This window comes from Lineus longissimus, chromosome 3 (genome assembly GCF_910592395.1).
Source record: "Lineus longissimus chromosome 3, tnLinLong1.2, whole genome shotgun sequence".
NCBI classification, from domain to species: domain Eukaryota; kingdom Metazoa; phylum Nemertea; class Pilidiophora; order Heteronemertea; family Lineidae; genus Lineus; species Lineus longissimus.
Window position 1 is genome coordinate 26,638,528 of NC_088310.1, and position 26,674 is coordinate 26,665,201.

At 42.1% G+C, this 26,674-nt stretch overlaps 3 protein-coding genes across 3 annotated transcripts; 2 read left to right on the plus strand and 1 right to left on the minus strand.

Annotated features, from left to right (window-relative positions):
* Nucleotides 1-7,858: 7,858 nt before the first annotated feature.
* Nucleotides 7,859-11,202, minus strand: LOC135485227 (RNA-binding region-containing protein 3-like). Its single transcript, XM_064767054.1, has 2 exons — nucleotides 11,085-11,202; nucleotides 7,859-10,730 (listed from the first exon to the last, which is right to left on the minus strand). Exon 2 carries the CDS (start codon nucleotides 10,715-10,717, stop codon nucleotides 8,114-8,116), a length of 2,604 nt encoding a protein of 867 aa, XP_064623124.1. The 5' UTR covers nucleotides 10,718-10,730; nucleotides 11,085-11,202; the 3' UTR covers nucleotides 7,859-8,113.
* A 180-nt stretch (nucleotides 11,203-11,382) lies between these two features.
* On the plus strand, nucleotides 11,383-16,561 carry LOC135484448 (acid phosphatase type 7-like). The gene is made up of 11 exons (XM_064765921.1): nucleotides 11,383-11,568; nucleotides 11,822-12,016; nucleotides 12,626-12,808; nucleotides 13,047-13,072; nucleotides 13,313-13,410; nucleotides 13,698-13,769; nucleotides 13,922-14,036; nucleotides 14,341-14,457; nucleotides 14,775-14,975; nucleotides 15,481-15,618; nucleotides 15,810-16,561. The coding sequence occupies exons 1-11, from the start codon at nucleotides 11,466-11,468 to the stop codon at nucleotides 16,029-16,031; spliced, it is 1,470 nt and encodes a 489-aa protein (XP_064621991.1). The 5' UTR covers nucleotides 11,383-11,465; the 3' UTR covers nucleotides 16,032-16,561.
* Nucleotides 16,562-17,340: 779 nt separating this feature from the next.
* Nucleotides 17,341-24,437, plus strand: LOC135484449 (BTB/POZ domain-containing protein KCTD3-like). Its single transcript, XM_064765922.1, has 16 exons — nucleotides 17,341-17,962; nucleotides 18,311-18,364; nucleotides 18,627-18,672; nucleotides 19,066-19,139; nucleotides 19,363-19,421; nucleotides 19,578-19,658; nucleotides 19,876-20,073; nucleotides 20,278-20,377; nucleotides 20,630-20,936; nucleotides 21,102-21,306; nucleotides 21,512-21,682; nucleotides 21,890-22,045; nucleotides 22,194-22,290; nucleotides 22,472-22,604; nucleotides 22,867-22,915; nucleotides 23,199-24,437. Exons 1-16 carry the CDS (start codon nucleotides 17,901-17,903, stop codon nucleotides 23,405-23,407), a joined length of 2,001 nt encoding a protein of 666 aa, XP_064621992.1. The 5' UTR covers nucleotides 17,341-17,900; the 3' UTR covers nucleotides 23,408-24,437.
* Nucleotides 24,438-26,674: the final 2,237 nt, after the last annotated feature.

Here is a 26,674-nt window from a genome sequence, read left to right on the forward strand (position 1 = left end):
TCATCAGCTCGGCCATTAAAGACGGCTCAGAGTCGTCTCTATACAGAAATGACTGTGCATACATTAACCAATGCAATTGTAGATAACGTATTCACTATCTAAGACCGCTTTAGTCATGACCATCGGACAACTGGGTGTCGCCAACCCATGGTCTATCCATCGAACGACCATGCATAATACGACTTTTATCTTCCGTTCCGTGAATATTCGGTAACTGACTCTAAGGGATGAGCGTTTGTGGTTTCTGAGTGTGAGGGGGTATAGAGGTGTCTGCTAAAGCACAACCAACAGACAACCATGCCTTCCCGAGCTTCGCGCGATATGGACCATTCTGGGAAAACTCAATGAGGAAGGTATAATCTATTACTAGCCCCTGCTCGAGGTATAGTCTTGTGCAGTGTTACTTCTGCCCACCTACATCGTGCTGGAAAATGTCTCGTACAAAGAAAGTCTGGCATGCGCCAGACTGATAAGTAAAGAACTTCTGGCTGCGCGAGACCACTGTGATAAAAATGACCATTGCAGACACTTTGTGACGTAGGCATACATTTTTTACAATACAAATGCTCTCAAAGACGATATGGAATGATTTTTTATTGACATTTCCTGAACTATATATCTTCTAATTATCACTTTACGGCGTTAGGTCACGTGCTTTTCTTTCCTCGTGACAATATACAGCAAAATAGTTACAATCCTACAATCGCGCTAAGTCCATGGTGACCCTCTATAAATGTTTCGCCAGCTTCACTATTTTGCCGCTACGCGGCGCGTTGGGTCCTTTGCGTCTGGAATATATCTTTGAAAACCTTAAACGATGCTAGATTGTTTACGAAAAGACGAAATTGAAGGATCTCTGCTCATCATTACCGTGACAGTGATCAACGGAGATTGCGTGTTTAACGATGTTCACGGCCAGATCATGCTGATGGAGATATTTGTATGGGCATTGATAGTACTATTAATGGCGTAACCCATCACCTCATTGCGTGATCTTTCAAATAATATTAGCGTTTGATAACTCTCCATGATCACTTAGAAAGGTCTGTCTTTTGCGAAGACTTGTCCTATCACTGCTTTTTATCGCATCATGTCGATGCCATGTGATATGCAATTATCATCAAATTCATTCAAGTTTTTTAAAGTACACTTCCTTCTTGTGAACAAGCCCGGGAAGGAGTGTTGTGTTGCACTAGTTCACTGTAAGTGTTTCCTATAGTAAAGTACAGGGTGTTGATAAAAAAGATTGTCATTTTTAAAAGGTTTCACTCACTCCGGATGGAGAAAAATACGAATCTTCTGAGTCTCTCTACACAACGATCGACAATTCTCTGATACTTAACATGTAAGTGACGAACTAGCTTACTAGATAAAGATTACGATTGTGTATCCGCGAAGTGATTGTCATTTATGACCATTCTCAACAAATATGCTGGGAGACTTGAAGTGATTTTACAGACCTCAGAGTGCAACGAATTGATCTGGCGGTATAAGGTTTGAGGTGACACACACTAATAACCCCGATACAATTTTTGGTATTTTGTAAAGCCAACAACAAACCATTCAGTTGAATTCATCTCGGCGGGAATTTATCACAATCAGGGGTCTATTGTGACCTCATGACCGTATTTCAGGCTCATTGTTGCTACCGCTGCAGGTTGCAAATACTTTATGCATACTGTCAGAAGTGTTTACTGTATGCATCATTATAAAGTTCATTCTGAGGAAAGCAGGGGTTAATGCCTCGCTTTACGGCCCTGCGCGCGAAGTGCTGTGGCCGCAGAAGCTAACATTAACCCCTTTTTTCCTCAGGATTTACAGCATGCAGTGAGATTCAGTTTGGATAAGGCATTCCTAGCTGTGTTTGGGATGTTCCGCCTAAGCCTATAGTTTGGCCTTCGCTAACTTAGATGTTCCATACCGAAAATGGTGATCCAAGGTTGTGATGAGAGATCCAACGCAAAAATAAAAGGGCTTGATGTTTTTTGAAACACCTCATATAGTCTGTCTCGGTCCGGTCGTCTTCTGGGGGACTCTGCATTACCATTGAATGGTCAATATTTATCATACTGGGAGATGATGTTATGAATTTAGAACCGTTTTGTACATGGTAGAGGCCTACATCTTCTTGTTGTATTCTTTCAGTAAAGTTTTCAAATACACATACCCTACTGACATCCATTTGTGACAATAGCAGCAAGTTGAAACGTATAATAAATTTGAATACGAAAGTGCATTTCTTTATATGCCCTTACATGTACGCCTCACTGAATTCGTTTTATAATAAAGTACCTTGATATTGTTAACGGATAGATTTGAGGTTTTTTAATGGCATCGGCGATTTCAAGCCCAACTGATTTACTTCAGAAATGAAATACATTAAACCGACACATTGTTTATTGCCTCCGTTACCTCCGCGCGTTGCCTGTGAAGCTTAACAATGTCAATACATTGAGGGTCAAGATGGTATTTCTAAAACCACTCGAGCACTTAAAGTGATATTCATTTTCGTTTGCAAATTAATTTGGAAAAAGGAAAAGTTCAATTGGGCTCGTTAAAACCATAAACCACGTCTCTTTGTAGTTGAAGGCCATCAGAAGGCAAGAACTCTACTTTTACTTCCTTTTAGCCACTTGATACGCCAGGAGTCTATCTGTAAATGTCTGCTCTAAATATAGAGCCTTGCAGAACATGTTTAAAAAGTAAGCTTTCAACATTCAACAAACCCGTTAAAAAGAAACACACAAAGCAATATCATTGTCCTTACCGTCATCTTATAAGATCCAAAAAAGTTTATATATCCGAAAGGGACCGGCGTTATCGTTTTATTCGTCACTTAATCCTCTCTGTCACGTATGTCTTCGCCTGTATCAGATGACTTAATGAGCGCAACCGCTTGCCGCGCGAGTTTAAATCGGACCTCGATTCGAGTCACTTGGTTGCTAGGTCCTTGCACAACATTTGCTTGAAAGAGTCTTTCGGAGTAGTTACCAGTGTACCACCTACACACGAGTTTTCAAGTCTGCTATCCAAATAAGGAGAGCGCGCGCCCAGGCGACAGCAATGCTGATTACGTCAACAGCAATTTTTGATTACTTCAGCAGCAATTTTGAACACGTAATCCGCCGGCACGTCACAGTAACTACTGGAATCTTTACATTGCTGGCTTGATGGACAAGTTAACGACGACTATCTGACCACGATTGGTTCGGTTGATCAATTGATGGGGAAGAGGTCTGACCATTAAGTGTATACAACATCGAAAAATATGTAAGGTTACTTTTTCTAAGGGAGATGAAGTTGACCACACAAAGCCCAGTGTAGGGCGTTACCCAACTGGCGTCTCAACATAAATGGCGGTCAACTGATGCAGAAAATCCGGAACTTTTTACAACAACTTACACAACTATTACTAATGATTGTTTCCCGGTTAGTGCAGCACCCTGGGGGTGGTCTCGGTGGGATTTGGGGGTGTTAGCTGATTCGAACAATGAGATGGTAAAAACATACCAAACTGAGGGCGTTAATTGCTTATTCATTGTGTCCATTCTGTCTGATGTTTGATTACAAAATATTTGGGGGGATCAAAACCACGCCTCTTTATGCAATGCACTGACCGGGTATATCGAATAATAATCCATCCTGCTGTTTTGATCTTTGTTCAATAAATCAATAAGCGTATCTTGAAGGATGGAAAAGGTGGGGAAAGCGGATCGAACTTTGAAGTGCAATCAAACGAGAATGGATTGATTCAGATCGCTGGGTGGGGACGCAGGTTAAAACTATCGACTTTTGTAAAGCTCTGTACACACTGACAACATTTTCGGTAACATTTTCGGAAACATCTCGGCAACACACCTGGGCAACAAAAATTTGGCCCTGTATACACATGACAACATTCGACAACATGTTGGGCAACTTGTTATCGAATGTTTCTGAGAAAATGAGGATTTTGGACGGAAATTCATAAACAATGGAAGATTCCAAGAGAAGAAGATGTATTGTCGGGGGCTCTGCCATAATTTTACGTATCCTGATTGAAAGACGGCAAAGAAGACGTAAAGATGAGGAAAGAGTGTGGACAAGACCATGGATATATATGAGAGACCAGCATGGGGCCTACCACTGTCTCCTGTCTACTGTCATCCCATAAACAGGCACAACTTTTCCATACTGCGATAAGTTGTTCCACTTCACTCAATAACCATTCCTTGCTGGAGGCTGCTATTTTGACTTCATCACATGGCTTCAGGCAGATCATGTGATTTGTGGCCTATTTCTGATTGGATAAAACTCGACGACACTCGGCAACAAAATTGATTTTGTATTACTTCGATAACATTTGACCAACATTTGACCAACATGTTACCGAATGTTTCCGAACTGTACACACTGCCAACATTTTCGATAACATCGCACCTGGACAACATGTTGGCCAACATGTTTTCCAAAATGTTGTCAGTGTGTACAGAGCTTTAGGGTAGGCCTACACTCGCTCCTACGCAGTAGTTAGAATTTGTCTCGAGTCGTGTTCGAACCGCGGTGATCGCTGCGTTGGATATTGACTCGCAGGTCACCGCAAACAAGAGATCATCGTCGCAAGCGGATGACAATCGCAGGTCGCAGTGATTTTAATCGCTCGTTTATGGACGCTTTAGTCATCCTATAGTTTTCCTACGGAAGGGAGAGGTCCATAAACGCCGCGTCCGAAGTGTACGGCGGGACGGCCACGCAACTAAATGAGACAGACGCCGAAGGAAGGAACTGTCCACAAATAAAGAAAAATGATGATAGAACCTTGGTTGTATAAATATTTAATGAAAGTTTTAATGTACTTTGTCGATGCCCGAAGTCATTTTGCAATTGAGGTTCCGTACACTCGTCGCCTTATTCTACACTGTGATGAATAAGTCAAGAGTTAGGCACCGCCGGGAGACAACACCAATCAACAGTTGGTTGCATGCGACGAAAATTACGGACTAGATATGCCAGTGCGTTTCACTCCGGACGCAGTGGACCGGCCTCGTTCCTCACCATATGGAGACCCAATTAGGATGACGCAATGGGCTGCCCAGAGAGTCTAGTGTGCGGCAGAATCTATCTTGGCATCGTTTGACGCAGTAACCTGAATCGAATTGGTTTAGACTCGGTATTTTCGTTCTTGGTGGAATGGATCAAAAATGCAGGCAGGTAATCAGTGGGAAACCGTTTTTGCGCAATGCTTGCAGCACCTTTTTTCCCGTGGTACCCAAAAACTCCTCCAGCTGGTTATCGATTATCCGAGAGGCTCACATGCAGGTGGGGGCGACGAATAGCGGCTACTCAACAGACATACTGTCTATGGCTTTAGAGACATCAATAGTGTTGACGGAATAATTGGCTTGACAATTTGGCACTGGGCAAACAACGAAACTAATGTTACACCAGTTTGTCAAGTTGCCCTGGTAACAGGTATCAAAATTAGTTTGAGTTCCGCACAACCGTTTCTGATGTTGGTGTAGCCCGAGTATAGTGTTGAGCAGGATTGGTTTATTTTTGTTCTTTTTCTTCTCGAACTCGAGAGCAGCCATCGACATTAACATAATGGCTCACCGACAGAGCAAAATGAAATCTAATTTTTCATCTGCAAAACAAGCAAGATAAATGTAAAACTTCTACCAGAAGAATAAAATGAAGTTGGTGTAAACTCAGCCATGGGGCTGTCGCGATTCTCAGTATTGCCCGTCTTTTGTGTAGCTGGAGTGCGCCAGGTTCAGGTTGTTGTAAATGTAATGGCGAGCATCGTGTTTTTACCTCCCATCTTCATCATAATCCCCATTTTCCTTTTAAAAGAATAATCCCCTTGGCAAACCGACCGTAATTAGTTCATATGAAAAGGACTGTTTGGTTCGTATGTAGAGACATAACTCGCTTCACAACCCACGCTCCTATTTTAGGAATGACAACGGTTATCACTCCAAATCAGGTAAAGTGCTTCCGTAGTAATTAATTCCTTTATGGTGTTGTGGACAAAGGTGCGAGTCTATTACCCACATCATTCGCGCAAAAATGTAAGGCAACCGTACCGGTGTAACAGTTCTTAATGTCCCAGGATAGAGTGTCCTGCTTTGGATCTTTGTTGTCGAAGAGGACACGGACTTGAAGATTAATCGACAGACTACAACAATAGAAGCCCAATCATCCGCAACAACGAGACTGAAACAAAGGAGATAAAATGGAGTGCAATACGATTATTGGTCCTGAGACTCCATTAATGGTCAAGAAATGAGTATTAATTGTGCCTCGCCTGATGCAGGTGCGGCAGTCATTTTGATGGTTTCCTTTGATGGTGGTCAGTTCCGGGCTACGGACAGACTCAAGTGTGTGATATCAACCCAAATAAGAAGCCGATAACAGGCAGTTCCGGCGGTGCAGGCTGCCTCACCAATAAGGGGGAGGGGGGAGGTAGTCCAGGGAACCTCGACCCGTCACTCCGTGTTGTTATAATGAGTGAATGAAGAAGACTAGTGAGAAAAGGGGGGGGACTAATACATTCGTTGCCGATCATGTGATCAGGCCTTTTTACTCCTTCGTCATCATATACCTGTACAAATTAAATATCGACAGGCGGAGTATATTGAAAACCACTGGTTATGCCAGGATGTGGCAGCCAGTCATCATTAGGAGTCGTTGCGCAAATAAGGCAAAGCTCCTGGTCGGTTTTACAGCATCTGTCGTAGCATGGTCGTTCATCACGAAAGTCAATTTTGACATCAAATCAAAAGAGCCTGGGCAATATCCTTGTCCGCTCATATAGCCATGAAATAAGGCTTGATTTCTCAGGAGACGTCTGTCTAATAAGTTTGTCGAGCCTCACGCCTAACTTTTTGTCGCAACCGAAACCCCTCGGGGCCCGGTGTTCTTTGAGGTACTAATGAACAGACGTATTACTAAACGAACAAGTCGTGTTGGGACCAATTGTGTATTAATTGTGCAAAAAAATATTGAAAATCATCCCGGGTTCGAGTTTTGTTCCAATGTAACATCTGGCAGTGCTTCCCAGCAGCAACGAGCATGCATAGACATCTTCTACAAATACGGGGCCACACTCGGAAGCACTTGTTTACTTCTGCAAATCATCTGTTTGATGAACGTCCGTTCATAGCATACCCTCGCGCAATGACCCCTAGATCCTGCCACTGATGGCAACTAGCGTTTTCAAATCTGTTTCTGCCGCCAGAGCGAATACACTCCGGACGCAGTGGACCAGCGTCGTCCCTCCCCATGGAGGAGGTATGGACAGGATGACAATGGACCAAGCCCTAGTCAGCTGATACTAAACTGGGACTTTGTTTCCTTTCATTATGGGTTTGATGAAGATAAGCCGGCAATGATTAAGTTAGTTTCACGTGGCTTTTGGGTGTTTATCGTCTTATTTCACTTTATGTGGTCAAAATCCACAGTAATAACCAGAAAGCGACATAGGGAGCTCCCTGGGGGTAGATGATGGAACTAAACGAAAACTTGTCTCGACACCAATCTTTGGCTGGACAGCCTTTTTTGCTGGAGAAGACAGAGATTGCAAAGGTGTTGTGAGATTAGCTGAATTGGATTAATTGCGACTCTGACTCCTATCGTTTGACTTTGACATCAAACTCATAAAGATAGGCAACTAGAAGTCACAATCAAACCAACTGGGAAGTGTCACCTGATAGGCAAGATCCTGATATTGACAGTGAGAGAAGCGTCCTGGTAGATAAAATGTGGTATCTAGGTTATGACAAGATCTTTGAATAGTGTGCTGCTGAGACTCTGTCCTTTTACAGTTCTGCCTCTTGTTTGACCTGATACAGGCACAAGTAGAGGGTAAAGTGGCCTGGCAGATCAAATGTTGTTGTTGAAGAGGTAAATAGTACAAACATTAAAACATGATGTCAATAATCACAACATATTTATTATCAAAAGCAACTTTGGGCCAAACTTTAATCCGTCTCTTTACTAATATACACTGCAGGGCGTTTAGAGGAAAGTGACAATCAAGTTCACCTGATGTACTTTCAAAGTTATGCAGTCATTATAACATCTATCATGAAAGCTGTAGACACATCTGCTCAGGCACTTTTTTATCTCAACTTTAGGATTTTCCAAATTGTATGACTATAGGTTTATCATGCAGTTTGTAACCGTTTACAGAATCGAGAGCCTTTTCAGCTTCTTCAACTGTGCGATAAGTTATGAAAGCCTGTCCTTTCATTCGGCCTTCAAGCAGCCTTATATCAAGTCCTGTCATCACATCTTCTGAACAACCTTGAACAAATTTACCGAATATATAAACAATATCCTCCTCAGTCACAAGATTATGCTTCAAGTTCTTCACATAAAGTTTACAACTTGGCTCTCCCCGCCTATAATTTTTAAACACCTTATTTTCCAACTTATCATTTTCTGTCAGCCTGTTTGCTTCCAACAACTCTTTGGTTATAAATCGTTCATCTTCCACATGGGATGTAGTACAAACAGGATCATCTTCATACTCTGCAATATGCGGGGGTGTGGGGCAAGTTCCATCCACCCAGGGAGGGGTTGCAGGATTTTCAGACACGTGGGGAGGAATGGCTGAGCCAACCAAATAGGGAGGGACAGCAAAGTTCTCTGTAACTTTGTGACTTTCTTGGTTACCTTGGAAATGAGAAACTGCTGAATCATCTGTTTGATGAACAAACTTGCTTCCCAACTTTGTTGAACTGACTGCCTCTTCTACAGAATCACCATTGGCAGGGTTAACTGAAACAGAACCTTGCCCAATCTCCATAGCACAAACTTGTGACACTGTACCAAGTGGTGAGGCAGACAGACACTCACTACGTAAAGCTTGGGATGAAACAGTCAATGACCCATCATTTTCCCTGGGATGACCAACGTTGAGATTTCTTTCCTTGGGATGCATAGATCTCTCATATTGTCTTGACCTACATGTATCTGTATTCATTATCCCTGTGCTCAAACAAGGCTCTGTTTTGAGAGGCAATGGTCCATCAGCATGCAATTGATTTTCTGTCCTATCGTGCCTTCTGAAGTCACGTTCTGATTCAGATTCCTTTCTCAAATGTTTGTCATTATCAGTCCTGAATTCTGATTGCACATGGGTTTTGAAATGTTGGTCACGGTTGTTTCTTTCAATGCCACGACTCGATGAAGAGGACACATTCTCATCATTTCCTGTTGATTGTCTTTTGCCTGTATGAGCACGAGAAGATGAACTTTCAGCAGTCTTCTTCAAACTGTCTACTTCCGACTGATCTTTCGCCTTAGCTGATCGAGCGAAATTCACAACCATGGGTTTATCATGAAGGAGATACGCATTAGTTCTTTTCAATGCTCTGGCAGCAATTTTTGTGGAGCCCAATGTAACAAATGCTTGTCCCCTCATGCGACCCTCCGTCATTAGCATCACATCAAACATATTCACCTCAGTCTCATTAGACCAATCAACATAACGACCAAAGATATACTTTAATTCTTTCTCCGTCACATGGCGGTGAAGATTTTTCACATACAGCCTACTTGAAGGTTCGCCAGGATCATAGTTCTTGAATGTGCTGTATTCTCTCATCTCTCTTTCCGAAAGACAATTCCTCCTTAGTTCGCTGGATGATATGAACTCTGACAACTCCTCAGACTCAGAACCATCACTCTGAGTATCCTTTTCTTTCTCAGGCAACTTTGGTGGTTCTATTTTACCAAAACCACCAACTGTCGGCATGTGTTCTAATACATCCAAAAGATCTTCTGGTTGAGTCCCTGGTTCATGCGTTGGAACAATACCAACACCATGGTTAATACCTACAACTTGTGGAATCCCAGACTTCAGGTTAAATTCTATCTTTCTGCTCCCTTGTCCGTCGATGGGTTCAAACACGTCCTCCGGCTTTACCTGTGAGCTGACAGCGGCTTTTGCAGCAGTAGTTACCTTCTGTAATTTCAGTCTTTTCGGTTTCTGTCCTGCAGGTCTCTTTTGCCTCTTTAAGGGCAAAATAGGTTTTATGCGAATGTCCTCCTGATCACTCTCCAGTTCAGACTCCTCCGTGCTCGACATTATCATCTCTTCCTCTTCGACAATGTCCTCTCCAAGAGCTTCAGTCCCCTCCACAGGCTGATCGGGCGCCAATGGAGGGGTTGCAGTCAGCACTCCAAATGGGGCAGGTAAATTCATTTTGTTCATAAGATGCAACACTTGCACATAGAACTTTGGTACTGAAGCAAGGGCACTTGCAATGTTGGTCAAAATACTAGCAGTTGGCGGTGGGAACAGGTACTTTAGCTTAGGATTGAGAGGATAATTCACACTCAATTTTGAACCCAAGCTGTTCACTGTTTCTGGAAGTGGAGGTGGTATTTTTTCGATTTTTTCTTTCCTGCCACTGCTCTCTTCATCCCCCTCTGTTTGATCTGTTGCCACATGGTCTAAAAGAGAAGGATGGAATCTTCTGAAGTTTGGCTTTGAGAATTCTACACTTAGTTTACAGCCTAGGATCTCTAACTGGTGAAGTCTTTTCAGTGCAAGGGCTGCCGCATCTTTGTCAGTGAATGTTGCAAATGCGGTATATTTCATGCGCCCATTGTCTGACATACAATAAACACGCTCAGCTCCAAAGTGACGAAGAAACTCATCTCGTTCTTCAGCGGTCAATTTAGCAGGGAGGTGCTTGACAAACAACGTGTTTTCTGGTGATGCCATGGCAATTGACAACCTGAAAAAGTGAAAAGAGCTTTGAATGAAATTTCTGTCATGGTCATTTCTTTTAACGCCATTGACCAAACACTGATGAAAAGGTCTGGTCTGTGCCTGTGCCGTGGACACTCTCTCATCCTTATTTCCTGATTGTCTTTTTTTTGTATGAGAACGAGAAGATTTCATAAATAATTCTTACAGTTGAACAGAGAATAAATGGAAAATTTTGTCCGATTGGTGAATAAACTTTGTACATGGCGATGGGCATGCATCATCATGCATGGAGAGCATGAGAAGTACAACTCTCTTCACGATAAAGCAAAACTAAGCACTCAGTCAAACACTTCAACAAATATTTTGAGCCCAAAAGTACCTTTAAACAATTCACTTCATTTAGAAATCATAAACATAGGAACCTGCCTCTGTCTTTTTGTGCAAAACTGACTTTAATCAGGAAATTTTTCTAAATTTTGCAAAACATGGGCGCAGCCATATTGGATGAGAAATTCTACAGAACAATGAGAAACAAATCTTCGAATCTGATATTCTCCCTTATCTATTATTTAAATCAATCAATGCAGCCTACATTTAGAATATTTAGTTGTAAATTGAACATAACTTAATCAGGCAACAACCTTATTTAATAGAATTTTCACGGATCATATGACAGTCATGTGACCAATGTAAACATTGAAAAGGAAAACAACAGCACAGTTATCTCATTGCTTAGCCTATTTCTTCTTCTGACAGTATCATGGAGTTGGGTATCCTCCTAACTGGTGTGTGCCTGTCACTCATAAGTTCATGCAGTGGACAAACCTACAACCAACCAGAACAGATCCACATCAACTATGGAGGTTTGTGTTTTTCTTTGACTCAATAATCTTCAATCATCAATCACTGAATCGGACATCATCAGTGCATTATATCTAGACATCAAGGGAAACAGATTTTGTTGTTCAAAGCCAAAACAAACCTTACGTCAGAAGACATATATCCAGATATCGCCACATCAGACGTTGTGCGTATTATCAACATTTACAATATTACATCATGCCGTTTATTCCAAAGAATTTTGCCAATGATGCGCTCGTGAATCTTTTCTTTCAGTTGACCCGACTGTGATGACTGTGACTTGGGTGACATTTTCCGACACACCTGTCTCCATTGCTGAATATGGTGAGGCAATGCTAAGCAAAGTCGCCAAGGGGGTGTCGGATAAGTTCATTGATGGTGGTGCAATGAAAAGGATCATTTTTATGCACCGTGTGAATATGACTGGGTTGACTCCTGGGAAACAGTACAGTAAGTTGAGCCCAAAATTATGAAAAAATCAAACCGCTATGTTCTTCAGACGTGTTGTTTGACTAATGAACTGATTAATTCAGTCATCAGGGCCATTTTTTTGCGAATCTGTCAATATCATAATTTTGATGTTCAATGATAACAAAGTCTATAAAACAGGATATTCATTCCCAATTTGTAAGGCACCTTGAGCACTTGACCCCATTCAACCAACAATACTTATTTACACTTGTGCAAGATACCCATTTGTGTTAGTGAGTGTGACCCACAGCTGTTTTTTCTTGTTCGACAATCGATTTTAGTCATATGACTATAACTATAGATGTATTTACAGAAACCCTAGGGACCAATGTTTTCTCTGCACTACTTTAGTTTTGAATTATAAAAATAGTTTTCCATACTGATTCCTGCTTCCAGATCTTTTAAGTTGAATGAAAAGAAGTTCCAGACTTGCTGTAGTATTTGGTAGGGATCATAATTCCTCAAGAATTCTGTAATGCTTAATGCCAGTCTTGAGTAGTATTGTCGGGGGATCAAACCGACAACTCAGATTATCCTTACTGGCAAAACTATTCTGGCTTTAAACTTTCTTTTTGCAATAAACTCCAGGATACCATGTCGGATCACCTGATGGATGGAGCGCAGTGTACAATTTCTATGCAATGAGTGACAGTTCAAAGTGGCAGCCAAAGTTTGCTGTTTTTGGAGACTTTGGTAGTTCAAATGCTCAGTCATTGGGTCGCCTCCAGAAAGAGACACAGGAAGGGCACTTTGATTTTGCAGTCCATGTTGGTAGGTACATAGTAGTGAAAGAAATTCTTCTTTATCCTGATAGGTTATCCTAAAAAAGTCTAAAGTACATTGTTGTAGTTTGTTTCCTGTTAAGATAACCACTGCAACAACCTTCAACTCTGCTAGATGACTTTCATTTGCCATCAACCTCTGGAAATATCTCAGTTGATATTCATGTGAGTGGTTTTTTATCACTTCATGGCAAAAGGCTTATAATATGTTTTCTTTCATTTGACAGGTGACTTGGCTTATAACCTACACACAGTAAGTATGATGACACTTGTACATTTTCTAAGAATCAAGTGTTCAGAATTGATTGAAAAGTCATACATCTACAGAAAGAAATCAGAATGGACATAAGTAGGAAGAACCACAATAGGAATTTAAATCCTGATACATCGATTTGAAAGAGGAGTTAGTAACTGATACCTTATAGAGCAATTAGCTGTAATCAATGGTTAGGAAGTAACCATTTCATTATAGTTGTGAATGTTTGTCTTCTAGTATGATGCCACAGTTGGGGACCAGTTCATGAGACAGATGGAGCCTATAGCTGCTTACCTTCCTTACATGACTTGTGTGGGGAACCATGAATGGGCGTAGTAAGTTACTGGCATAAATTATAGATCCGACATGTGAATTACTTCAGACAGACCAGTACACAACTTTGCAAATGTGACATCAAATTTTGAAATGAGGAAGCTGACTTGTGATGTACTGTGATAAACAGGGTCTGATCAGAACATGGTTCTGTGCCTGCAAACAGCGTGAAACCCTGCCTCAGCTGTGAATGTTATAAATCTGACAGTTTTAGCAGAACTTTTTAATCAACTGTTGCAATTGAATTGTTCACAGGTCCAAAGAATGATATGAATTCATCTAATTTCAGTAACTTCTCCAACTATAAGTACAGGTTTTCTATGCCAGCTGCTGGGGGTGATGGACAAAACATGTACTTCAGGTAGGTAGCAAAGTGGTTTAAATTGTATGAAGTTTTTGAAAGCATATTGACTGAGTCGTTCCTGATAATTTTCGTTGCCAGTCTGAAACTTATCCTTGGTGTCTGATACTTGCATCATCAGGTTTCATTACAAAAGGCTGTTTTTCTTTCAGTTATGATGTTGGGCCCATTCATTTCATTGCCTGGGCGAACGAATTATACTACTACACATACTATGGTATCGAACAGATATTCAACCAGTACAAATGGCTTGAAAATGATTTGAAGGTTTGTATGCTCCCAAATTTTATCTTGCACTGAACCCAGTGGTCAGTTAACCTGGTCAAGGGACCTCTTTTTACTTTTGTTGCCAATCGAGTCATTGAACTATCATCCCAGTTTACTCCCTGGAGGGAGCACTGTCTGACAGGCAGTCTGGTCTGGGGGCTCGTTGTACTTTCGTCACCAATTGAGGGGTTGCTACCCTCCAGGTCCATTCCCTAGAGGGACAGGCTGAGTGAATATACCAATATCACTTAATCTTAGTTGTTCGAATTTTTGTTAATAAAACCAACTTGTTTTTGTTCTTCAGAAAGCAAACCTACCAGAGAATCGAGCTAAGCATCCATGGATCATTGTATATGGACACAGGCCAATGTATTGCAGCAATTCAGATGATGGGCAACACTGTATCAACTTGAACAATACAGTATGCATCTCAATGACACTGGTTTATTTGGCTAAATTTCCTCCTCTGAGAGCAAAAATGCTTTTCGCCTCTATATCCTCAGAAGATTATATGTATTTGGGGACTGCATGCCCACATGAGTGAAGATTGTATTTGAATTGGCTATTTGCCACTTCGAATGAAAGCAAATTAATTGACTTGATACCCGGCCAAGAGTAATATTTTGAGCTACAATTCCTCTAATTCTTTTGCCTAAGGGCTCCATTTATGCCCTGGGGCTCCATTTATGGGCTATGGGCTTCACTTATGCGCCTGATGTTGTCCTCTTCTTGTTTCAGTGTCGCGTTGGCTATAAAGAGGGTGGCTGGAAAAGTCCCGAAGATCTCTTCTACAACTACGGCGTTGACGTCATGTTGTCTGCTCATGAACATTCCTATGAGAGATGCTTCCCTGTGTATAATCTTACAGTGTGTAATGGGACTGGGTCAAACCCTTATAACAACCCTGATGCTCCTGTACATATCATCACTGGCTCGGCGGTAAGTGGTCATTTTAACAATTCATGAATTCTATAAAGCCACCTGGTCTGTCCACGTTACAGCAGCAAAAACTAGCCAACCTCATTGCAGCCAAGCTGTTAAGGCCTGTGATCTTGTTGTAATCATTTCACTTGGGGTTGAATGGTTCTCTAATGTTTTACATGATTCCATTATATGAGGTCTGTGATCAGAGCATTATGCCAGGGAAGCATGAGAACATTTTTTGATTGAAATGAGATATTGTTGATTCATTTGATGATTATATGGATTTTCGAGGCTGTCATGGTGGGAAAATGTTGTAAAGACATCCTGTCATGAACCAAGCTGGGTGCCAGGTGGGTGGCTAATTCCACACCATCAGACGGAGAAGAGCTCACGTTAACTAGCCACCCAGGTCAGACCTCCGTGGTGAAAAAAACTGCCTCTTGGCCTGGAGCCATCCTGAAAATCATCTATTATACTTGCTCTATTGTAGAACTATATTGGAGATGTGTTTGTATTGTAGGGTTGCAGTGAAGGTACAGACCCATTTGAACCAAAGCCATGGCCCTGGAGTGCTTTCCACAGTGATGATTATGGATACAATAGATTCCAAGTGTTCAATAGTACTCATCTCTACATTGAGTATGTGTCGGACATCAAGGTAATTCTAATTCACAGTCGATCCTCATCAGGATCACTTATTATATGGGAATTGCTCCCTAATTGATTCCTTGGAGGTTTGCCAACTAATATCACAGCAAACTTGACTTTCTGTAACAAGACTTTGCTTTGGATTTCTGGAACAATTTTGTGAAACTGTACTGCAACAAGTATATCATCTTGATATTTCAGGATGGTGCTGTGATTGACAAGATGTGGCTCATCAAGGACAAACACGGTCCTTACCTGTACAACTGTCATAAGAAGCAACGGCCGTACCCGATTCCTCCCGAGATGATGGACAAAGAACTCATACTCAAATACACCAAAAGACGGCGCTTCCATCACAGGGATACAGGAAATCAAAAGTTTGATGATATCGCCGATCTGTTGGAATTCAAAAATATCAACTGAGCCAGTTTAAGGACTTGATATTAAACTTGATCAATGTAATTGTGTTGAGTTTCAACACATGGATTTGGCCATAACAGTCAACATTAACTACAATGTCACCTACAGGTTTGTCGTATGAATTGTACAGGACTTGATATGATAGAATTCTGCCATGTGCCTGTCTGCGCATTCCCTTGCAGATGTGCCCTTGTGTTCAGGACATCAGCAGCGGCAAGTCCACACCAAGCACTGTACATTTCATAGAGCTTCCACCTGAGTGCGAGCTTGTGGGTTAATCAATATTTAGCTACTACACTATTTTATTGAAACTTACTGGCGGTATCAACATGGATTTTTCTGCCTCACATTTTATACTTGATCTTGTGTGTTGTACAGCTGGTTTTTGTATTATAACTTTTAAAGGCCCAATGCAGAAATGTGTTACTCTTTTGTTTCTAATTACTTTGTGCCAAGAATGTTTATACTTGAAAAAGAGTATAATCTAGATGTCTCATACAACCTTTGGTTATTAGTAAAAATTGATAAAATTATTTTACGTATTCCAATCTTTTTCTTTCTGAATATTTCATATGTCCCTTGTGAAATACACCAGAAGAGCGATTTTGTTGAACAGTTCAATATAATGAGCTGCCTCCTGCACCTCAATGGTTGTTCACAACAACTGCCCTTAACCCTTTGATCTTGGAATTAAATTGATGAGGGTCTAGAGATGTAAAAATTTGCCAGTGAAGATAAATACCCCTTGCCAAGATGTGCAATGGATTGTAGTCCATGTGGATCTTAATCAGCTTGCGGAGGCTGTCTTCACCTGATCTAACTGCCTCCATAAATCACAAATATTTCAGTTGGTCTGTGGCAGTCTAAGCTCTCTCACTGGCTTGGTAATGCAGTGGAGTCGCCAGTCTGGTTGTGACTCAGCTCTCTCAACATTTTGGCAACATGATAGAGTTGCTAGGACACATCAATGCACTTCATTATTTCATCAACACTATATCTGCTGAGTGTAACTTCTCAACAGCTCACGTAGGTTAGTTTATTGTAGGCCTGCTTCCCTACTTGTGGGGACCTGTGTTGCCATAAAGACCTTGCCTTGATCTCGTTCCATGATCCTTTACCTGGGACAGAACTTACAACAAACAATGAATTGCATACACACCCTAATATTCATGGAACACTCGTTACTGTCACAACCAGCAACCCGACGACACAATTCGGCAGAAGAAACGACAGCCGTCGCCACGGTCGATGTGGAATTAAACCACCAAGGTTAAAAAAAATAATTAAAAAAACAAAATATTTTGAGGCCAGAGTCCTCTATTAAAACATGTGTACATTACGCGTACATTGTTGTGCATAGGTTTTGGTAAAAAAAGTACTCATTGGACCAATCAATCTGCACAAAATTTTATATGTGTCAAGAAGAACCCTTTGCCAATAGCATAATAAAGTTTTTAAAAATTCCAATACCGATTGCCTGAGAAAAAAAGATTTCCGTACACCATATCCATCAAAACGTCACTGGCGCATTGATATGGCCCTGTCAAAGTACAAGTTCTAAACTGACCAGTGAGACCACATTTTCTTAAATATATTATCAAAAAGCATATTTCTGTGATGGCCTGACTCTGTAGATTAAGAATCAACCACAGATTGAGAATTAATTCCACTTTGGTCCATCCCAGCCATGTATTTACCACAACTTGACATTTTGATAAGCTCTATGTGACTGTGCCACACTTCCCGTCGTGGATGAATACAGGTCTCTGCCCTTGAGTCAGAAATTTATTTTTACTCCTTATAAATCACCATCTAACATCGTTATTTGCGAGCAATGTTGTAATTATCGACATTAACTCGTGAGAACGCATAATGAGCAGGCCACAAGATGCATCACAAGGGGAAATAATCCACCTGAATGTCGGTGGGACGAGGTAAAGGAATGCTCCAAAATCTGCCCTGCCCCTGCCCTCTCAATCATATTTTTGCTTGGACTAGGCCTACCTTCAAACCGGTGTATTTTCTTATGCTGCATAAACTGTTTTTGCGTCATATCCATGGTAGTGCGTCTTGCATGTCCTCATGCCCTTACGGCTTAGCAGTTAGCTTGGAGTTGGACTTCGCCGTTGGTACACCTCCGACTCGGTCGAGATATCTTATCTAGCAGCTAGCCCGTGGCCAGCATTTCATAGAAGCCTAGCTATAGCTAGCTGTAGGTTGACTGGTAGAAGTATCCTGAATGTTCATCATTCAACTACTCAGCTTTTCCTGGTTTGTTGCAGGTTTTCGACATCAAGACAGACATTGACATGGGTCCAGGACTCATTCTTCACAAGGTATGATTTGACAACTTCGATTTCTTTCAATAGATTTATTGGCTGCCCAGGTTGTGATTGACCTGAGATGAATTTATAGCACTGAAGAGTCTTTGGTTTTTCAATTATTTGAATTTTGTCTTGAAACGAATGCAACCTAGTGTACTATATACATGTATTGGCCAATTCACCTGATTATTCTGTGACCCAAATGAGGTAAAGCCTGTGGTGTAGATGCAGCTGGGCTATCTAAATAATATATTATGCCCTGTTCTCTTTGCAGTTTACTAAGCGGCAGAATCTCTTCTCTGCGTGATGAAACAAATGCAGTAAGTGAAGTATAATGTAACTTCAGTGATTAGGAAATGTGTTGTTTTGAGTCCTTGTTTGTAGAAGGTAGACTTTTCAGCTACCTTTGTCCTTGTAGAGCACCTTGCCACAGAGGACTGAGTGTGTGTTATGTAGAACGAGCCTGTACTCTTACTATGATGGACAGGCTGCCACTTTGGTCAGGCACCAGTACTGCATGCAGTCTAATTGAGAAGATTATGTTCTTGGGGAGAAGTTATTAACAGGATAGTCATAAGCAACAAAATTATGAGTTCAACTATCACAGTGTTCTGATATGTGCATTTGAAATTGGACAGATATGGAGGATTTACTGAAGTTTTTCTTTTACAAATGCCAGATTTCATCTTCACAAATTTTCTTTTTCTTTACAGATTTTCATTGACAGAGATCCTAAATTGTTTAGCATTATATTAAACTATCTCAGGACAAAGGATGTGAACCTTAGGTAAGCACCTTGACCAGCATGAACATGATACTTGTGGTAGTGTTGTATAGTGATTAAGTCAATCAATTGGATTCAAAGTAATCTGATGTATTCAAGACTCCCTGTTTTATATGCTGCCTTTTTTGAAGATGATCATATCTGGAATTGGAAAAAATGGTAATGTGCTGAATCAAATGGGGGAGGAAAAAAAGTTCCTAGTTTTAATGGCCTTTTTCTTTTATAGAGATGTTGACTGCTCTACCCTTCGCCATGAGGCAGAATATTATGGAATTATACCCTTAGGTAAGTTCTTGTTCGTATATGAATTAAAAAACTCTGTCCTATTCGAGTGTTTGTAAATTGCTTTGAAAATATAAATAACAAGCTCTCGGAACATTTCTTATTTATCTTGATGCCAACCATAATTCATGATCTCTAAGGTTGATTTCGTTTTTGCAGTGCGTCGACTTGTCCTGTGTGAGGATATAGAGAATGTGTCGTGTGGTGATGTCCTCTTCCATGGTTATCTGCAGCCGCCTTGTAAGTTATGCTTTAACACAATTGCTTCCTAGTGTAGGCCAAGGTAGGATGTTGTTTCGGTTGACAGCTTCTTTAATCACAGTGCATGGTTGCATTGGATAGCCAAACCACGCACACTAAACGTCAGAATAACAATGACACATGTATTTGTCTTGTTTTTTGGGTGTTTGACTGGAATTATTTACCTGGAAATAATTAAAAACATCTCCACTTTCAGCGCCACCTGTAATGGATCCGGCCAGTCGCCGACAGTCTGTGTCCAGCATAGAAGCCGAGTTACCACGTGACTGTCCTGTATTCATCCCCTCACGAAGAGCAGGGGAATCGCCTTCGAGGTGTTCAGTCCATACGGCATCCTCTGATCATTCAGGGAGGACACTTAGATCAGATTTATGCACAACAATTCCTCCCCCTGGTAAGTAGAGATCATAAGCAAATGGGTTCTTTTGAGGAAGACTTTGAGGACGCGGCTGACATGGTGACTCAATGTTTTAGCACTATCAATGTCCTAGACTTCAGGTTATCTTAGGGAGAGAGATGAAAACATTTACACCAAATTGTCATCTGAATCCTGGGCCGGTTTCCATTTGTGTTAAAACGATGGTTCTCGTCTCTACAGGTATGCCAGTGAGCTGGATGGATCCAATGCAAGTGTGCGTCGTCAGAGGTCATCATAACTGGATTGCTGTGGCTTATCCTCACTTTGTCTGCTGTTACAGGTGAGTATTGCATTGAATGTAACAGGGTCGAGGTGGAATCAGTGATTCTCTATACCAGTGTGCCTATACAACAATAATGTCTAACCAGCTGTGTGAATGTTAGCGGACCTTATTCAAATGACAGTGAAAGGCATGACCAGCCAGGATCAGTTGCGGAGCAAAATGAATTTTTCTGGTAATTGCGTACAATAATCAGGCTTGCAATATGAGTTGTTTGATAGAGGGGTTAAATTCAAATCGGTTTCTTTCCAGAATGAAGGATTCCACTGGATGGCATTTAGCGTGGACAAGTCCTTACCTCTGTAGCTTTATCGAACGCATCGCAATAAATGCCAAGCTGACCAACCCAAACTTAGACAACACGTCCAAGATGGTCGCCGTGGCATCTGGAAGTCAGATCAAGCTGTGGACCATCAAAGATGGAGGAGAGAATCGAGAGATCGGCATCTTTAATCTGTCCGTTCATGTGGACCACTTGTTCTTCATAGGGAGCCAGCTCGTTGCTTTGAGTCACACTGGCAAGGTTGGAGTTTGGCACGCGATGACTCAGAATTGGCAGGTACGGTGATAATTTTGAATAATGTAGAATTGGTTGAATATGTGAAAGCACATACAATTGGAAACAATACAATACAAAGTACTTATAGCCCTTTCCAAGATGCCGTCCTCAAAGTCCTGATCTCCTCACCATTGACTACATTATCAGATTCTATTTTTGTTTCAGATTCAAGATGTGGTGCCGATCACCAGCTACGACACGGCTGGTTCTTTCCTGCTCCTTGGCTGCAATAACGGCTCAATCTATTACATCGATATGCAGAAGTTCCCATTACGCATGAAAGATAATGACCTCTTAGTGACAGAACTGTATAAAGATCCCAGTAGTGATAGTGTGACAGCATTAAGTGTGTATCTAACTCCAAAAACTAGTAAGTGTCAGTCATGTAACCGTTCCAGTTGGTGCAATCTTTGTAGAATGATTTGACATTGTATGACCGTAGATCTTTGGATGAATATTGATCCCTTTTCTGTAATTGTTGGCACTTAGTGACTTGTAACCAGTATTCTACATGAGTTTTTGAATGTGTGTGGACCTTTGAAGGTTTGTGTTTCATTACGTTAACTTCTCTTCAGGTCTAAGCGGGAATTGGATTGAGATAGCCTATGGTACGAGTGCGGGTAATGTGAGGGTCATCGTCCAGCATCCCGAAACAGTCGGTCAAGGTCCACAGCTCTTCCAGACTTTCAGTGTCCACCGAAGTCCAGTTTCCAAAGTCCTATTGTCAGAGAAACATCTTGTGTCGGGTAAGTTAAGAATAGAATGGAACGGTAACCGCAATTCCAAAACCGTAACCCTTTCTTTCAAGTTAGACATCTAAGTCATTTGGCTCCTCATGAGCTATTCCAGTCCTCTGGTACATTGCCACTTAAGCTAACTTTCATTGTTGTGCTTGTACCTTTGTCATTTATTCTGATTTTCTTTCATAACCTTACCTTCCTTCTACCTTTCAGTGTGCTCCGACTCGAACCACGTGCGTACGTGGAGCGTGACCAGATTCCGCGGCATGATTTCTACCCAGCCCGGTTCTATGCCTGTAGCATCATTCAAGATTGTCTCATTGGAAACAGTAGAACCTCTGCTGACATACATGGCAGGAAATGACTTTGGTAAGGAGTGTGGAGTCATCTTCCCAACTGTTTACACTTTGCCAAGTCTCCTTCAAAATCTATTGTCTGTTAAGCACAAGTGCTCGGTAAAGATGATCGGAGCCACCTCTGTCAATGCCAGTACTTCAATTGATTTTACTTTCTTCAGGTCCGTTCGGTGAACAAGATGACCAGCAGGTGTTTGTCCAGAAGGTTGTGCCTCAGACGGATCGCCTCTTTGTCAGAATGTCATCCAATGGCAAAAGGTAGGAAGCATGCTGAGCATGAGGGGCAGAGACTGGCCAAAGACAGAGTAACCAAGCAAACTTGGGGAGGAGATTCTTGAAGACAGAAGAAGAATTATTTGTAGAATTTACCATTGGTCATCATGAGAGAGGGTGCTCGACCTCGAGTACAGCTTCTCATCAAATTTCTCATCTGTTTCAGGATTTGTGTGATCAAGTCTGTAGATGGCAGCACCATCAGTGCATTCAGTGTTCATGAGTGTGAAGGGTCTAGTCGCATGGGCTCCAGGCCAAGACGTTACATATTTACAGGACATTCAAACGGGAGCATACAGGTAGGTTGACATCAGAGTTGACAGGTACTCTTGGCTCAAGAAGGCTAAATGTATCTAAGACCATGGATCCTTGAACCACAGGTGGTGGCAGAGATGGTCTAATTTAGTCTGGCTGCAAGTTTGCAGTAGCCATTACGTATTGTTTGAGTGAGCTAGCATGAAGCTCAGCTAGGCGGATACTGTAAACTGAACTGCCTGATTCAACCCAAAGACTGGTGTTTATTTGTGTTATCAGATATCATATCTTGCATATCTTTTTCAGATGTGGGACCTTACTACTGCTCTAGACTTTGCTTCCAAGGCAGATAATGGTGAGTTGATTATCAGACTTGTCCTGTTGAGTGCCTTCTTGTTTTAACTCGAGAAAATCTATGCTTCCAGAGGACAGTATGTATGTCCTCTGGATCCTCTTGAAGTTCGGAATGGGTGTCGTTCTCATTAGTCACCTTTTATTCAAGTTTAAGTGTGTAGTTGCTAAACATCTGTTAAAAAAGGGGCTTATGTGGTTTGCAGAAGATGTGTGTTTCGTTCTTCTGCTAATTCAGCCATATCCTCAATCGGTCCTATAGTCCTACATTCCCTTTCTCATTACAGATCATGAACACGGTGGTCCATCTCCACAGGAGCTTGTCAAGCTTCTCGATCAATGTGACATCAGTAACTCCCGCAACACGACACCATCAGTGAGCCCATCTCCGTCTGCAATGTCATCCAATTCTAACCAATTCATTCGGAGGGCGATGGCAAATTTGACAGAAGGTGCCCATTTGCCTAAACCGTGTTCCCCCATGGCAAAGTTCTGAAACATGCTGCCTGCTTCCACATCTCTGCAAGGTTGTGCTACCATTTATGACTGTATTTTCCCGTTTGCTTCAAGGAAAAGGGATGTTAAAACTGATGTCTAAAAACTTGGATTCTTGTGCTGAAAGCTATTCCCCCACTCATGCAGAGATCTGGAAGCGGCAAAACCTTACTCTGGAAGCCAGCTAAAATGACTTTTCTTTCTTATGTCAAGGTGTGTAATCTGTAATTGGAGAACCAATGGAGGATATGAGTATAGATGTACATTTGGAATGTGAATAATCCTTTGATATGTTCTTTTCAAGCAAGTTAATTGTGTAAATTATCTGTAATTTCTGTATATTGGAGGTTGTGATTTATTTTAAAGGTGCTGCTTTAGCTTGAGTGTTAAAGGTCCCATTTATGTAAAAATAAATGTTCTCAATTCCCAAGCTGTGTAGTAACATTGTCAGTGTGGATGTATAGATACAGATTATGCGGAGTCCGTGGGGTTGTGATTCGGGATTGGAGCTCATAATCTCGAGGTTATGGGTTCAACTCCTGATAGAACTGCTATTTTAGAGTGTTCCAAAACTGTTCATTTCAGATTGAACTAGTCGATGTATGTTCTCAAAATCAATGTTAAGTCTTTATTTGCATTTCCATGTTGATAGGAAAGATATGTGCTTGTTAAATTCACCTTGTAGGAGAGATTGTACTAGGAAGAGTTTTAGGCTTTGGAACAAAAAACTGATTGTTATCAGCTGACGGAAATGATAACTAGGTCTAAAGGACTGTTGCAGTTTTGATGGCTTTGTTTGTAACAAGCAAGGTTTCAGGGGTCTTTGGGGGGTGGGGCTCTAGGTTGGCACCACCTTACTCCAAGGGTGTAGGCGGGGTAAGGCTCGTAGTTGGGGCGAACTTGGGATAGTGTACTTGTTGTAAACATTAACTTCTATTTATTTACTTGTTCCTGTTTCTCTAATGTAATTAATTGAAATAATATTGTTTAAAATGGATGGATTTTTACAGTAAATTTATCTTTTAAGGGTACTTACGAATTTGTCTGTTTTTGTTAGACAATAGGTGATATGAATAAAGACTAGCAAATGCTTTTACTCCGGTTTTGTACAGGAAGGCCTAGTGTAAATGTTCATGGAGATTTAGATAAAAGCATTTGCTAGTCTTTATTCATATCACCCATTGTCAACACCAGTACGAAAGCCATGTTGTCATGACGGACGGAAGATGGACAAGAGAATGTACCTCCTGCCAACCAAATCTGACAGGGACAATAGTCCTACCGTTTCCTTGCTTCCTAGAGCAAGCAAGGAAATGGTAGACACTGTCCAAACTTGGCCAGGAAGTGTCACTTCTGGCCAAATTATACCAAGATTGTGTTGCGACTTGGCTGTCATGCCATGTGCCCAAGACAGTAAGACTGCCTCAAGCACAGCCATACTAAATATGAGAACTTGGCTGTCCCTTGGTGTGGCAGAGACAGCGAGCCTACCACAAGCACAACCAGACCGAATAAGGCACATTGCTGTCCCAGCATGAGGCCTAGACAACGTGACACAATCAGACTGAACTAGAGGACATGGCTATCCCACCGTGTGGCAGAGACTGTGAGACTGCCTCAAGCACAGCCATACCAAATAGGAGGACTGGGCTGTCCCTTAGTGTGGCAGAGACTACCACAAGCACAACCAGACCGAATATGGCACATTGCTGTCCAAGCATGTGGCTGAGACAATGTGACACAATCAGACTGAACTATAGGACATGGCTGTCCCACCATGTGCAGAGACTGTGAGACTGCCTCAAGCACATCCATACCAAATATGAGGACTTGGCTGTCCCTTAGTGTGGCAGAGACTACCACAAGCACAACCAGACCGAATAAGGCTCATTGCTGTCCCAGCATGAGGCCGAGACAGTGTGACACAATCAGACTGAACTATAGGACATGGCTGTCCCACCGTGTGGCAGAGACTGTGAGACTGCCACAAGCACAACCAGACCAAAGAAGGGCCAATGGCTGTCATACTGTGTGGCTGAGACGGTGTGACTGGCACAAGCCTAATCAGGCCGAATAGGGGACGACAAGACTGCTACAAGCACAACCAGACCAGAGAACGGGTCATCCCAAGTGGCCGAGACGGACTGTCACCATCACAACCACACCGAAGAGGGAGCCATAGATGTGCCACCGTGTGCCGAGACGGCGAGGCTACTACAAGTACAAGTACAAGTACCAGACCAGAGAAGGGATCATCCCAAGTGGCCGAGACGGTTGGACTGACACCATCACAACCACACTGACGAGGGAGCCATGGCTGTCCCACCGTGTGGCCGAGACGGCGAGGCTGCTACAGGTACAACCAGACCAGAGAACGGGACATCCCAAGTGGCCGAGTCGTTTGGATTGTCACCGTCACAACTGTCCCACCGCGTGGCCGAGACGCGAGACAGCCATAAGCACAACCAGACCGAATGGGATGACTGGCTGTCCCACCGTGTGGCCGACACAGCGAGACTGCCATAGCACAACATGGTGGAACGTAGAAGCAGGGTCATTAATGAGTTTTTCGAACCCTCGATGAAGAATGCCAGACATATCCGAGCAACACGCCCTCGTCCTCGAGTGGTACTCTCAGCCGGAGCTCGAGTCCACTTGGTGGTCTCCTGGTGACAAATATGCACAGTTAGGGAATGGCCCACCTGGCACGTGGCTAGTCTGACAGATTGGTAAAAGCTCATAATTCATAACATTGGCATTTATAGGTACTTAATCCCCTTTATTAGTCTGAAGGACCGTGATATGGGGCAAGTAACGGAACGGGTGGGTTGAATAATGAACTCAATACTCAGCATGATATGGGTCTACATAGTGTTGGGCCGATTATCCTAGCTACCATCGGGTTCAACTGCGAGCCATGACTTTTCAATACCTCGGAGTCAGATATCAGAAGCGCATAATAGAACCCTTCATCCCTTCAACACACTATCCTAGGACACTTAAAACTGTTACACAGGCATAGTTGTCACATCCTGAGACACGTTCATAAAGATATACCTCGGAGTCAGAGATCAGAAGCGCATAATATAATCCTTCGTCCCTGGAACACACTATCCTAGGACACTTAAAACTGTTACACAGGCATGGTTGTCGAATCCTGAGACACGTTCATAAAGACCGAACAACTTCTAATGAAACGACACTCGGACGCAGTAGATTGGCTTCATTCGTTCCAATAGAAAGACTATTAAAGGAAACCTCGGCCGTC